This window comes from Erinaceus europaeus, chromosome 5, assembly GCF_950295315.1.
Source record: "Erinaceus europaeus chromosome 5, mEriEur2.1, whole genome shotgun sequence".
NCBI classification, from domain to species: domain Eukaryota; kingdom Metazoa; phylum Chordata; class Mammalia; order Eulipotyphla; family Erinaceidae; genus Erinaceus; species Erinaceus europaeus.
In genome coordinates, this window is record NC_080166.1 from 47375938 (window position 1) to 47391332 (window position 15395).

Below are 15395 nucleotides of genomic sequence, written 5' to 3' on the forward strand. Positions count from 1 at the left end.
AGCTTCATTACTTGGGTGAGACCTTTCCTTTTATAGTACACTTTAATTTCATCTCAGGTGGTTCACCTTCTAACAAAGTCCCATAACCTACATATACACCAGTTTCTGTGAGAGAGAGCTTCTGTTCACACGTATCCATAAACTACTGCAAAATATATACCTGAAAGCAGAAGTACACTAGAGTTTGCAGTGAGTATCTCCCTAACACTTCCTCTCCACTATTCCAAGCTTGGGATCCATGATTGCTCAACAATTTGTTTGGCCTCGTATGTTAACTCTCTTTTCAATCACCAGGTTCCAGATGCCACCAGGATGCTGCTGGCCAGGCTTCCCTGGACTGAAGACCCCACCAATGTGTCCTGGAGCTCAGCTTCCCCAGAGACACACCTTACTAGGGAAAGATAGAGGCAGACTGGGAGTATGGACCGACCAGTCAACCCCCATGTTCAGCGGGGAAGCAATTACAGAAGCCAGACCTTCTACCTTCTGCAACCCACAATGACCCTGGGTCCATGCTCCCAGAGGGCTAGAGAATGGGAAAGCTATCATGGGAGGGGGTGGGTTAAGGAGACTGGGTGGTGGGAATTGTGTGGAGTTATACCCCTCCTACCTTATGGTTTTGTTCATTAATCCTTTCTTAAATAAAATATTAAAAAAAAAAAAAAAAGAAGGGTACAACTCCACACAATTCCCACCACCAGAACTCCGTATCCCATCCCCTCCCTTGATAGCTTTCCTAGTCTTTAACCCTCTGGGAACCTACCTTTTTCTTGATTTTTCTCTTCTCCCTCCCACCCTTCCCAGCTTTCCTTTTTTTTTTTTTTTTTTTTTTAATGTCTGTTCTTTTATACCACTGGGGATTCTCATTTGCAGGATTCTGCTCACCCCAGCAGATCCCTCCCCCCTACTTATTTTCAAATCTAAGGTAGAGAAAGACGGAGAGATGGAGAGATAGAGAGATATCATAGTATTTGCTGGGCTGGTTGCTTCCTGGTAGAACCAGGAGCTTAAACCTGGGCTCTCATATACACTAACCTCCTCGTTCCCTCTCTATTTCCTTCCTCTTTCCTGTTCTCTTTTCTTCTTTTTTTTCTCTCTCTCTCTTTCTGTGTATTCTGCTTCACTTTTTTACAAGTTATGGTACATAAACCCATTGTGCATATCAGACAGAGAGTAAGCTTGAGGATAGAGGCAAGAAAGAGGGCAAGTGGGGACTTACAGTCTCTTTTATTTTTACTTTCTTTTTTTTCAAACTTTTATGATTTGTTTTTATTACACAAGTAATACATGTTTATTGTAGAAAAATTAGAAAACACAGAAAAGCAAAAAGAAAATAATCGCCCATAGTCCCACTACCCATAAATAACTACTATTGACATTTTGGTGTGTGTCTGTCTAGCTTTCATGTGCATATATATACATAGAGAGATTTATATATAATTTTGTTTTTACAAATATTGTGTCATACTATACATACGACTTTATAACATGTTTTCATTTAATATATGTTGTGAACATTATTGTTTATTCCCTGAAAAAATTATACAGATAGTACATGCTCACTATGGAAAAATTAGAAATTAGAGAAATGCAAAAAAGAAAATGAAATTGCTCCAAATCTCACCTCCTAGAGATAGATACATTTTTATAAATATCCTTTCAGATTCTTCAATGCATATATATATATATATATTTTTTAATGGGGTCGTTCAATAGATATTCTTCTGTAATTCCTTTTTCACTTAAAAATACTTCATCATTTCAATAAATATACACATGGGTCTTTTCTCAATTGGTGTGCTGTATTTTACTGAAAGATTGTACTATATCTAGCCAATTCAATAATGTAAGATGTTTTCATGTTTCCAGTCAGCCAAAAAATACTGCTATAAACACTTTTTTCTTGCATATATTTTTTGAATGATGAATGACTGCATCATAGCTAATTCCCCCCCCCCCAACCTTTTAAAGGAGAATTTTTCTAAAGTAAAATCACTTGGTATGCTTGAAAATATATTGCCAAAATATTTCCCAGAAAGGTCAAATCAATTTATACTCTTGTTGATTCTGTAAGAGAAGGCTCATTTCCATTCTTCTTACTGTACCTGCAAATGTTAATTCTAAACATTTTGCCTTTATAAAATGCAAAAAAGAGGAGTATATCATAATGATCTGAGTTTTTTCGACTACTAGTATATTTATTGTTTCTATATTTGCTACCAATGCTTTAGCATAAGGTATAGCACACTGCCAGTTTGTGTCTTTGTGTCAATTTAATTCCTTTTGAATTCTAAAATGTAACGTATTCGAGCATTCATTATTTGCTCAATTCAATAAATGTTTTCAGTATTTGTTTTGTGTCTATAACTGTGTAAGTTTCTGGAATACAATAGTAAACAGCATAGACATAGTTGCTGCCTTCCTGAACTTCTAGTTTAGTTCACGTTTAGGGGATAAACAGATAATCAAAAACACACCAGTGCAAAAAAAAAAAATAGATAAATAAACAAGGTAAAGAAAGTAAAGAATCTCATGCAAACATTTGCCTAAGAAACTAATTATAGGTCATGCAACATTCTAAAAGGAATGAAGTCTCAATTTTCAATATATTAGAGCTCTACACTGTTACATGTATTTCAAATTTGCTTTTCTCATAATTTTGATGTTTATTTATTTATACTGTCTAGAAAGTCTTGAAATTTTAATTGGCCAAATCTATTCATCTTTTTCTTTGTTATTTCTTCTATTGGTGTCTTTTCTTGGTGTCATGTTTTGAAAGACTTTTTTTCTACAGAAACACTACATAAAAATACATCAATATTGCCTTCCTTTTTTTTTATAAATTTGTGTGATTTAACACTTAGATTCTATTCTAACACTAGAATTAATTTTGATGAGAAATATGAGGCATAGATTTAACAATTTCCCAACGAGTGGCAATAAGTTACTGAATGAAATCTTTTCTTGTAGGATTGAAATTTCAACTTTACATCTTATTCATAGTTCTTTGGTTTACTAATCCAATCCTCTCTAAAAGATCTGAAGTGTTTATAATATACTACATTCCTCCATGTTCTTGAACTTCAGTTCTAATAAATTTTTCTGGGTAAATAATATTACTACTTATTCTGACCTTATTTTAGTCATCTGAGGCTTGAGCATTTACACTTAGTGATTCTCTACACCATAAAGAAAGGATAGGCATTGTTTACATATGTTGCATAAGTGAGAAATTAGATTGCACAATATTTTTACTTCTTTCAACTTGGGGTCTCCTAATGGGAACATCGTCAATTTGGTCCATTTGTTTGCATTCTAAAATTGAATAGATTATTTTGCTATGCTCTGTTTTTCTCCTGGCATTCCAAAGATCAACTTTCAGTAGGTGGCAGTATTGTTAAACAGTAAGTGAATGTTCCAAAACATACAGGCACACCTAAGGGAAAAACTGATCTGTCAATTTTTGGAATTTCCCTCTAAGAACTTTAATTCACTAGAAGTGCCATCAAGATCTGATATTTCTAAAGTCTTATTTGTATCTGCCTCTTTTAAATTAGATTAATATATTTACTTGAAAGTGAGAGAAACTAGAGCACTGGTGGCATACAGTGTTGCAGGGAACCTAAGACCTCTGGAGTCTCAGGTATGCAAGTTTATCTTTATACATGAGAACAATGTCACAAGCAGAAATTTTCAATAAATATGTTACTGGATACATGGGAGACACTAGTGGACAGAATTTCTCCCTCTTATCTTGCTGCTTTTTGTTTTTTTCCCTGATAGAGAAGTCAAGAAGAAGAGAGGGCAGAGACTCACCATACCACTGTCCCACCACTCATGAAGCTTTCCCTCTGCAGGTGGGGACCAGGGATTTGAACCTGGGTCTTCACAAATGGCAACATCTGTGCTCTATCAGGTGTGACACCACCAACAAGTCTCAGAATATATATATGTCTTAAGATGGCACCTTGACCTTATAGACAGACATTAAAAAAAAATCCAAAATGTGCTTTTGTACTGTTTAGAGCCTAGAAATGTGTTTCTAAAGAATGTTATTGTGGGATTCAGGTGAGTTTTACTTTCTTTATATATTTAGTGGTATTTTTCTTATTTCACAGAAAGAACTTGAACTGCCTCTATGATATAAAAATCGGTATAATTAAAAATACGATGAGAAATAAATGAGTGTGGATCAGAAAAATCTTGACATATCTTTTTTGTTGTTCAGATAAATGCAACAAAATGGATTTAATGTTCTCTTGCTATTCCTAGAGATTAGCTCAATATTATTGCTAGTCTGAAAGTGAATTACCAGCAGCAAGCTGAGACAGTAGAACTCTATCTCAAGAAACTACACCTGAGAAAGTCTTTTGGCAGGTGAGATGAGTGTGGGGGGATGCAGCTCCTGTGGAGAGAGATGCACCGCCATAGCTAGTGGGAGGTAATGATAGGACCCATTGCAACTATGAGCCAGGTTATGCCATCAGGACTTGAAGCATCCAATTTAACTTTAGGAATTATAAATGAAAAAAGATTTATAAATCCTGTAGTCTGTCCATGGCAACTACAAAGCTGATCAAAGGCTGGGAAACAGGCACTCTGAAAGAAAAAATAAATAAAATAAAGTAATGTGAATGAATTTACTTACTTTAAAAATGGAAAACCTAGCTAGGGTAGGGAATTACATAAATTCCCATCTTCATGAATAACTATTACAGCCCTCCCTGACATGGAGGTGAGACCTGATTTTATTAACAGTCTTCAGTTGTACAGAGGACAGTTACACAGTACGTAAGTGTTACTAAGACTAAAATGAAAGTGAGCACAAATTAACCAATCAGAAGTTATTTAGGTCTGGCAATTAGAAGAACGTGCTTAACACCAAGGCTGGTCTTATCAGTTAATAACTTTGAGTGGACTAGCAGAAAGTGGGTTTTAGCTAAGGGTTCAATACGGTGCAAAGCTGGAAGAGGGCAGAGATGAGGCTGGAGAGTACTAAATTAGGTTACTTTATACTTTTGAAAACAATGGACCACAAGTGAATTAATCTTAAGGGGGATATGAGAATGAACCATATTCAGAAAAGGATACTGAACTTTAATTAAACCTGATTATAGAAATCAGGGTTTGTATACTAAGTAAATCTGGGAGTGATTATATGCTTTGCAAGGGAGTCTCTACCTTAGGAATTATTATTCTTATCTTTTTCTTCTTTTAAGCAGAATACTGCTCAGATCTGGTTTACAGTGGTACCAGGGATTGAACCTAGGACCTTGGAGCTTCAGGCATGGAAATCTTTTGCATAGTCATCATGCAAAACTTTTCCCCAGAAAAAAACTTAGGAATTTAAAAATTCTATTTCCACAACTATTTTTATAAATATTGTTTATTGTTATTTTTCTCACATTCCTTTAAGGGTAATTCTTTATATAAAGTTAGCTGAACCCCTATAGCCATGCATTGATTAGAAATTGACTGGAACACAACTCTGCACTAGAATAATGAGGCCAGCCACCAGCTTGGTCTGATCTGAATAGAGACCTGTATAAACTAGTGATATTTTACTCAACCTTTAGTTCTTTCCACTAACAACCAAAAAAACTAAAAAGAATTCCAAGAGTCATTTCTATACTAGAATTATTAGGATGAACTTTATAAAATTACAATTTTGTAAGGTCAAAATTGTCAAATATTAGCAATTTCATAATACCCATGCTAATACTATAATTAGTCCAGTAGTTCATCTGTATCTGCCTTCAACTTCAATAAAAGGAGAACTTTAACTGGCTTAAGTTTAGGTCAGAATATCCGTGGACATATGTGCCTGTCTACTTAAGAATTGAGAGAATATGGTTTTGGAATTAAAGATGTGTCTTGGACTAACCATTCATAGGCATCTTGTTCTACTTTTTAGTTACCAGACACTGGTGACTCTTGTCTGATGGTAGAGTACTTCAGATTATGGAAAACAAGAAAAGAAGTGCAAAGACATGATCTCTCAACCCATGGGAAAGTCTGTCTGGGAAGTGAGCCAAAGGGAGAGTCAGGGAAAGTACAACAAAATTAATATCAAGTTCTATGTTTAGTAGGGGAGGGAAGATCACAACAAAACTGTGAGTTGAAAAAACAAAGCATGTGGTTTCCTCTTTACTAAAAGATAGTATTGCTTAATGTGTCCTGCTTTCAAGAGTCTAAGCGTAAGACAAGACACCAAGTACACATTAGAAAAGTCCTATCTGCATAGTCATCTAAAATGAGACAAGCTTAGCTTAACTAAAAAAGATTTTATTAACAATGTAAAATGTTAAATATTTTTACAATCTGAGCTAATTTCAGCATGCCCTATAAGATTTAACACTATGCTGATGAGCAGACATCATGCTTCAGATCTCAATTAGAACAAAATGTGATACTATTCAATTTTACATTTGAGGGTAATTGTATAGCTTACTACACCATTTCCTAACTGAATTACTTCATTCTCCAAGAAGCTAAAAAAGACACCATTGGATTAAAATGAAATTAGTTGCCCATATGCATTGTACGAAGGCATTAAGATTATTGTGTATTTACAAAAAGTTAAATATTTTCCATATGTGGTTTTTGTTGCAATTAAAGTAAGATATTTTTATGTCCAAGCTCTTAGATTCTGACAAAGTGGAAGACTAAACATAAATGAGTGCAGAGAAAGCAATAGGTGAGATGGTATACGTTTGGTTATCATATTATTTCTCATGATAATGAATTTTTAAATACAGTTTTGCAGCTTTAAATAGGTTTCTACATTTAAAGACTTCTTTCATATATTGTCAACATGAGTTTAGCAACATCTATAGATATATTACTACATATGAAATAATTTTCTTTGCATACCACATTAACAAACTTTAAATAATTTAGAAATCATAATTCTGGCATCTATCATGGTGTGGTTTGCACAGACACATACAATGTCAGCTTTGAAAATCCTTTTAAAAATAGCTTACTTTTTGAATCTTTTTTTTTTCCTTGACAGCATTTGCTTTCAAATGTAAAACTATTTAAAAGGGTAGGAAGGGAGCAGATAAAAATAATAAGGAAGCATAGAAAAGAGAGTCAAAAACCAGTAACAGTAATGCAGGTGTCTGGAGGTCCTCAGGTTCTGTGATTTTGATTTTTTTTTTTTTTCATGTCTTCTCAATGGTGGGTTTTCAGGAAGAGTCATCTAACTTGAGACAAGACAACACAGCCCAAAGAACCTTCTCTTCCGTCTTCTCACCAAGGGGTATGGAGTTAGATTTAGAAGGCTACTGTCATCTGTGATGGGATAGAACATAAGTATGAGTGAGAAGCAGACAAAACAACCTGACATTTCTGAATTCGCTTGAAACCCTACTCCATCCTTTGAATCAAGGTTTTGTAACTTCAGAATTACTGAAATTTTGCATCAGGTATAACTGGTGTTGGGGGCTTTCCTGAGCAAAGCAGGAAGCTGAATAGCATCTCTACTCACCAGATGCCAGTAGTACTCATTCACTAGTGACAACCAGCATTGTCCCCAGATAAGGCTGAATGTTCTCTGATGGAGCAGTAGGAACATGTTCCACAATTGAGAGCCACTGCTTATAATTAAATTTAATTCAGCTGGAATAAGCAGGGCATCATGGAAAGAGCTTATGCTTTGAAATAAGGTTGGCTTCTTTTTAAAAGTTGTGCTTGTGACTTAAGAGCTCTGTGATTTTTGAATATGTAACTTAAGGAAAGTTTCAGTGTCCCCCACTTACAAAATAAGGCTGAATATTTCTTACCTTAGTTGAAGACTCAATAGTGTACAAAAACACTTAGCTTGCATGAGTACCTAGGTATCTAGCATAGAAGAAGCACTTGGTAAAACTTTTTAGCTATTTCCCTTTATATGGGGCGTTAACTTGGGCGTTTTCTCACTTCCATTAACCCACCTCATGTGTCAGGGAAAAACAACAACAATAAAAACTGATTCCTGTTGAGAGTCTGCCTAGTACCTTCTATAGGTTTCTGTACGGAAAAAACATTCAGAAAATTGCCAACTCTTGAATTCATAAGCTTTGGGTTATATTTTGTCTTGGTAAGTGGAGGAAGAAATAACCAGTAAGATAGATCTTATTTGAAGAGTTCACTTTTAAAGACATAGGAAAGTTCAAACGAGAAGCTCGGTGGAAAACAGGGAGAGCAGAACAGACCATGATGGGCCAGAGGCGTTGAAAGACAACTACAAGCAAATAACTTAGAAATTGCCAACCAGAACTGCACTGCACATGCTTGGACAGGGCTAGGGAGGTGTGGTGAGCAGCCATATGACTTGGGAAGGTGTTTTTAACTTATGCTCTGCCTTATAGCTGTATTGTGCTCTTAAAGTAAGTGCTTGGAACTGAGAATTGAGGAAGTAGATAGTATGGAGAAGAATGAGTCTCCACTCAAGAAAACTGGTCTGAACATAAAGGTGGATTTTTCTTGGTTACTGATCCTGCAGACTTGAGAAAGTGTCAAGAACACAAACAAGTCCTAGTTTTCCAGACCTCTTATGTAATTTCTGTCATCCAAATGACTGGGCTTTCCTTCCCCTTCCTCAAAGGCTCATTTGTTCATTTGTTATACTTAGTTGCAAATTAGCATCACCCACCAAACTGACAGCATTCCTTGGAAGGATGTACTAGGTTATATATTTAGGTGGAACTAGAGCAGAAAGTCAGAGCCAGGGAAGAAAACAGGCTTCCCAACTGGCCATGTCAAATTAATCAAACACACTCCATTCTCCCAGTCTCCACAGATTAAAATCTCTCTTAAAACCCACTCTGCTAACAGAGAAAAATAGGACAGTCTTTGTCTTTCCCATAGTGAAAAATAATTTACTAGAATCTGGATGGCAACATTTTGAGAGCTAAAAATAGGACATCTTTCTTCCACTATTAAGCTTCATCTAAATGGTTAAGATATTGAAAACATTATTAGACACCATACTAGAACCTTATTTCTTAGCAAAATCACTGGATCATGGGATATTTTGGGGGAGCATCATTTTGGAGGCTCATCATTCTTCAACCACCAAATGACCAATGGACTTAACCTAATTGGATATGACAAAAATACAGTTGTTTTTGAAGGGAGGAGAACTTTATCATACTGATTACCCTTATTATAATCTAAATTTTTCAGAAATTCAGTGTTTCCTAGGAACAGATTACCAAGATTGTGAAGCTTTTTTTTTTTTTTTTTTTTAGGAAAGACCAATCTTCATATTTCTTTTCTTTTTTTTTTTTGGCTTGAACTATTTCCTGAGTTCCCCATATCCTTCCCTTTTTGCATGCATTTAAGGGATTTGGTAAGTGGCCAAACATATTTTTACATTATAAAGTTTAATTCAAATATGCATTGGTCCTACTCAATTACAAAAGAAAGTATGCTGTGGTTGTATGCTTGTTCTCATTCTATTTTGTATGTGTTAAAAGCACACTGAGGGATGGCAAAACAGCTGACCTGGTGCTGTGCTGCTCTGCACTGTACATTCTCTAGGTTCAAGGCCACTTCCTGTGCACTCTAGTAAGCTTCTGTGCTATGGTATCTTTCCCTCTCTTCCCCTGGATCTCTCTCACTCTATCTGAAAAAGTCGCCCTGTGTGGTGAATCCCTGGAGGTAACTAAAAAACAAACAAATAAACAACCCCCCCAAAAAATACACCTCACATGAATATTACAGACAAGTGATAATTGTATCCAGATCAATACATTCATTTCAGAGCATTCTATATCTGTGCATTTATTACAGTGAACTACTGAATAAAAAAAATAAAAAAACTTTTGTGTTATTGAAATCCTCCTCACTCAACCTTTACACACACACACACATATACACACACACATATATATGATAAATGTAATATGTAATATATATTTGCTTTGGAGTGTTGGATATACACACTTCTGTGTAGAAGTGAATAGGAGGTATTGGGATTGATGAGAAAGTGCTCAGATGTTAAGCAAAGATCATGCTGCTCACTGAGGACAACTGCTGGCCTGAGACATATTCGCTAAGCATTTGTGACACCTTTGCCTAACTCAGAACTGTCTGATCTGTCTGATCATCACCTAGGACTGAGGTGACATTAAAGCTCAAAAAAATCTTGGCAGAAATTCAGAGCAGCTTTCTGTACTATAGGAAGCTGAGACCAAACAGTAAGGATGCCAAGAAAGGTTTGAAGTGAATTTAACACCAAAGAGAGATGTCTTTCCATGTTGATTAAAATCTTGTCAGTGAAGTGATAGGCCACCCAAAGGATGCAAGCAAAATGGAATGTTTCCTTGCTCGTTATACATGTTCTGAGAGGCTCCATTGGAACTTGTTGGGAAATCTTTTGATTTTTATTTCATATGGATGTTTGTATATGATTTATTAACTAAGGCTTTTATAGTATCTTTTCTGCGAAGTAGTTAGTCTCAGAATTGAGTTTTTTAAAACTAGGGCTGGGTGGCTGCACACCCGTGTCTGCGTGACTGTGTTTAAGGTGCATGACTATGTGCAAGGATCCAACCTTACCTAACCCTAGTAACAACTTCTTATAAAAGCTCCCCCAGCTTTTCAACTCTCATTCATTCTCCAACCCACCTTAATGAGGCTTCCATGCACGAAATATTTAGTTTGTTGCTTTTGTCAGCGTCATCAGTGACTACCTAGTTGCTAAATCCTAGGGATAGTCTCATTTTTAAAAAATATAGCTTAACGACCAAGTACCACTAGCTATTCCTTCTTTGCAACTTTCTTTGATGCATCATTATGAATTTCTGGTTTTCTTCTCTTTTTCACATAGCTAACAGATCTTTTTCTTCCTCAAAGTGGAAATCTTGGTGTGTATACCCTCCTTGTATAGGCTCAGCCGTTCTTTTTTTTTTTTTAATATTTATTTATTTATTCCCTTTTGTTGCCCTTATTGTTCTCCACTGTTGTTGTTGTTATCGTTGTTGGGTAGGACAGAGAGAAATGGAGAGAGGAGGGGAAGACGAAGAGGGGAGGGAAAGATAGACACCTGCAGACCTGCTTGCCTGTGAAGCAACTCCCCTGTAGGTGGGGAGCTGGGGGCTGGAACCCGGATTCTTACACTGGTCCTTGCGCTTGACCCCACGTGCGTTTAAGCCACTATGCTACAGCCTGACTCCCTGGCTCAGCCATTCTTAGGACTCAGTTTCTTTTGGCTGATATACCCACTATTATCAACTGAGTTCTTGAAATTCCACAAGGTTCAAAACATCAACCTTTCTCCACCTCTACCACTCCTTTACTACTCTAACTTGTCAATATTACTGTTTTCCAAGTCTAAGCATGTGTTTCTTCCTTGATTTTGTCGCTTCCTCAGCTGTTAATGTCTGCTTCTCCAATCAACTAGTTTTAAGTCAGATCTTAAGAATTTCTTTGTTTTATAACTGAATCCCTGGAACAGCATTAGGACTTATTAACTTATTAACTGCAGGTACCTTTCTGTTTATAAAGACGACCAGTTTACCCTTTACCCTCCTTTCTATGAATTTTGTTTTATTTATTTATTTATTTATTTATTTTTTTTTTGATAGAAACAGAGAGAAATTGAGGGGGAAGGGACAGGGGTAGATAGCATAATGGTTATGCAAAGAGACTCTCATGCCTGGGGCTCCAAAATCCCACATGACCATAAGTCAGAACTGATCAGTGCTCTAGTGTAAAAAAAAAAAAGGAAGGAGAGAGACAGAGAGAGAGACCTTTGCAGCATTGCTTTCCCACTTGTGAAGCTTTACCCTCTGCAGATGGGGTTGGGGGTTTGAACCCAGATCCTCATAATGTGTGCTCTATACAGTGTGCCACTGCCTGGCCTATCTTTAGCCTTATTTCTAATCACCTTCACAGCTACTGAAGTACTTCCCACTCATCAAAATGTCCTGCTCTGACCTCTCCCCATATGCCTTCATATATCCAGAATCTTTCTGCCTGAACTTCTTTTTTTTTTTTTTTTTTTTCCTTTTTCTTCTTTTCATTCATTTCTTCTCTTGGTTAACTTTGGGTTGTTATATAAAAATCTCATCTCAGACATTTTTTTTTTCCAGAAAGAAATTCTCAATTCTCCTCTACCTTCTGCCATCTTTTACAACTTAAATCCATCTAGGTGATTCCAATATGTCCTGTTGACATTCTATATGTAACTATAATGACGTTATATTTTAATATAAGACCGATTTGTCTTTACAATGCTATGTATATGGGGTGTTGTTTCCAGAATTTATATATTTATATATATTCTACTCCTGATCTGCAAAAAAAGGCATATGCCATTTGAAAAAAAACTTCCCAGATAACTACCATCCAATTCTTTTTTTAAAGACTTTAGCTTTTTTTATATGTATTTATTTTTCTTTTGTTGCCCTTGTTTTTTTTTATTGTTGTTATTGATGTTGTCGTTGTTGAGTTGGACAGAGAGAAATGGAGAGAGGAGGGGAAGACAGAGAGGGGAGAAAAAGATAGACATCTGCAGATCTGTTTCACCGCTTGTGAAGTGACTCCCCTGCAGGTGGGGAGCCGGGGGCTTGAACCGGGATCCTTACACTGGTCCTTGTGCTTCACACCACATAAGCTTAACCCCAACTACCATCCAATTCTATCCTGTTGATATAAAGAGTCTTCCAGGGAAAATGTATCTTTAATATTTGATACAGGCCATTATATGTAACCATTACATGTTGGATGCTGGTAGGGACAACAGACATTAGGGTGGGAAGACTATTCTTTTAGTAGGCATTGAGTAAGTATTCCAACACTGGGAGTTGGGAGGGGGGTCAACACAATCACAATATTGCATCAAGATATTTACGCATGATCAGTGATGTATGGGTTTGACTGGAGAAGAGAGAGGTACTCTGCATGTCACAATGAATCCCGAACAAAAGGTTGTAGAAATTACAACGTATATGGGGCTAGCAGGGAAGAAGAGCAAAGTAGCATTTAAATGTCATCTTAAAGTACAGAATATCTTTATATAAAAAGTACTGGAGGAAGGACCCAAAAAGTCACTTCCATGTGAAGAGAGGGTATTTTGCCCATGCTCATCTATCGAAAAGCACTTCTGCTTGACATCACTAGGTTGACTCTAGATGTCCAGATCGTAGTAGATTGTGGAATATGAGTCTGGGGGAACTGTTCCTAAATCTAATTTAGTCTGGAACAGAACTGTCCATAGGAACAAATTCTAAAACAGATATAATCCCTGACTCATCTACTTCAGACTTTAGAGCATGATATCAGCAACAATATTCTAAGCCAGAGTCAATGTTCCAGCACACCCTGTAGCATTCATTAAGTCAGAATTTTGCAAAAGGTGAAATTGACTTTAAGGCTTAATTTATTTCTGCAGAGTTGCTTTGTTTGGTTACTGTACGCATTTAGAAGATAGTTGCTCTTCACTTTGTAATCTCCTTTCAGCCTTTGTCAGTAACCTTGTGGACTCTCCACAGGTGGTACCATTTGTAATCCATTTGACACAGCAAGACTATCATAATTAATGAAGCTCCCTACAGTACTGTCAGTGACCCAGAATGTAGGACAGGAGAGGCATGGAGTGGAAAGAACAGCAGGCTGAGAGTCAGAAGACCTGGATATTGTCAGAAGGTTGCCTGGAGCAGCAATAGAACAAGGGCACTCCCTCTTCTTTTGTGCACCTCTTTGCCTCCAGTCTTAACTGAAAGTATGGAAGAGAAAATGCTCTGTCTAAAATACCTGTCTAAAATGAAGGTATAATCACCAACCACTAAAATTCCGCTTTGGGATACCCTCCTTTATTTGTCATAGGAATTCAAATGACAGCAAACTGTCATTGAATCAGTTTTAACTGTAATGGGGAAGGAAAAGTTATGGTTAATTTTTAAAATGTTGTGATAATCATGGAACAGGGTCTGATTTGAGGACTAGGCTGGAGCTTGGAAAACAAAGGAATCTGAACTTTTCTAGTAAAGATTTCCTAAGAGCAGAGTTGGCACTAACTTCATATGGTCAAGGTTTAAGGTTGGAAAAAGGGGGTCCGGCAGTAGTAGCTTTCTCTCTTACTTTCTGTTCTCTGCTTCAAATGTACATGTGATTAAAATAAAAAGAAATAAAAAGCCAGAAGGAAAACAGACGGCTTTCTATAATGATTTTCACCCAGTTAGAATTGTGTTTTGACAATAAGGTCTTACAGAAAAGAACTGGAATAAATTTTTCTACATTTTTATCCCACACCTTGTCTACATATGTGAACCTAGACTTGTATAAAGAAAAAAAAAAAAAAGGTTTGACTGCTTATCCAGCAAATATAAGTCACTAGTGACAACCCTTCAGTCTAGACTCATCCTCTTCATCCACTGACCAGCTTATAATGACATCATGAATACTCATCAAACATGTCAGCCCCCATTTCCTGAAAGAAGAAACCTAAAGTTCTCGTAAGACTTCATTTCAACTTAAAAATAGTGTGCTAAAGCCCTCCTGCATCTTTCTCTCCTGGAGAAGTCCCTGCATCCCATCCTTTTCTTTTTCATTAACCAAAGGAATTCAAAATTCAAGTTCTGGGTGTCATTTGCTGGAATGGCTTTTTTTTTTTTTAATAGAGACAAAGAAGTAGAACGGTAGAGAGAGAGAGAAAGAGAGAGTCAGAGAGAGAGAGACAGAGAGAGAGAGAGAAAGACCAGTTTCCTCCAGTGCAGTGCAGCCTAGCATAAAACTAGTTTGTGCACATGACAAGGCAACACTGTATCCAAGTGAGCTTCCACCAACCGAGCTATTTTCACTCACTTTTGATATTTAATGAATTTTAAAATAAATTAAAATGTGAACTAGCTATTTTCACTCACTTTTGATATTTAATGAATTTTAAAATAAATTAAAATTTGAACTATCTTTTTCTGTCTATAAAAGTAATACATTAGGGGAGTCGGGCAGTAGCCCAGTGGGTTAAGCACACATGGCTAGAAGCACAAGGACCTGCCTAAGGATCCCCACTCCCCATCTGCAGGGGAGTCACTTCACAAGTGGTGAAGCAGGTCTGCAGGTGTCTATCTTTCTCTCCTCCTCTCTGTCTTCCCCTCCTCTTTCCATTTCTCCCTGTCCTATCAAACAATGATGACATCAATAACAACAATAATAACTACAACAGCAATAAAAGAACAAGGACAACAAAAGGTAAAAAAATAAAGTTCTTTAAAAAAGTACATTAGATAAAATATGTATACATTTTATGATTATACAAACATTCCAAGTAAATACAATGGAATACATGAGTTGCTTCCTTTAATTCTCACAACAGCCCTCTCAAGTAGTTGCTTATCTCTTTTTCAGGAAAGAGGGAACTGCAATTTTCAGAAGGTAAGCAATTTGTTTCGGGTCACAAAGCT

The 15395-nt window shown here is 36.5% G+C and overlaps 1 protein-coding gene across 1 annotated transcript in view; it reads right to left on the reverse strand.

Moving 5' to 3' along the window:
* Positions 1–1221: 1221 nt before the first annotated feature.
* Positions 1222–15395, reverse strand: part of RGS7BP (regulator of G protein signaling 7 binding protein) — a 127201-nt gene continuing 113027 nt past the window's right edge. Inside the window, exon 6 of the mRNA XM_007534132.3 lies at positions 1222–7296. Within this exon, the coding sequence (XP_007534194.1) occupies positions 7205–7296 (92 nt within the window). The 3' untranslated portion in view covers positions 1222–7204. The remainder of the gene's footprint in view (positions 7297–15395) is intronic.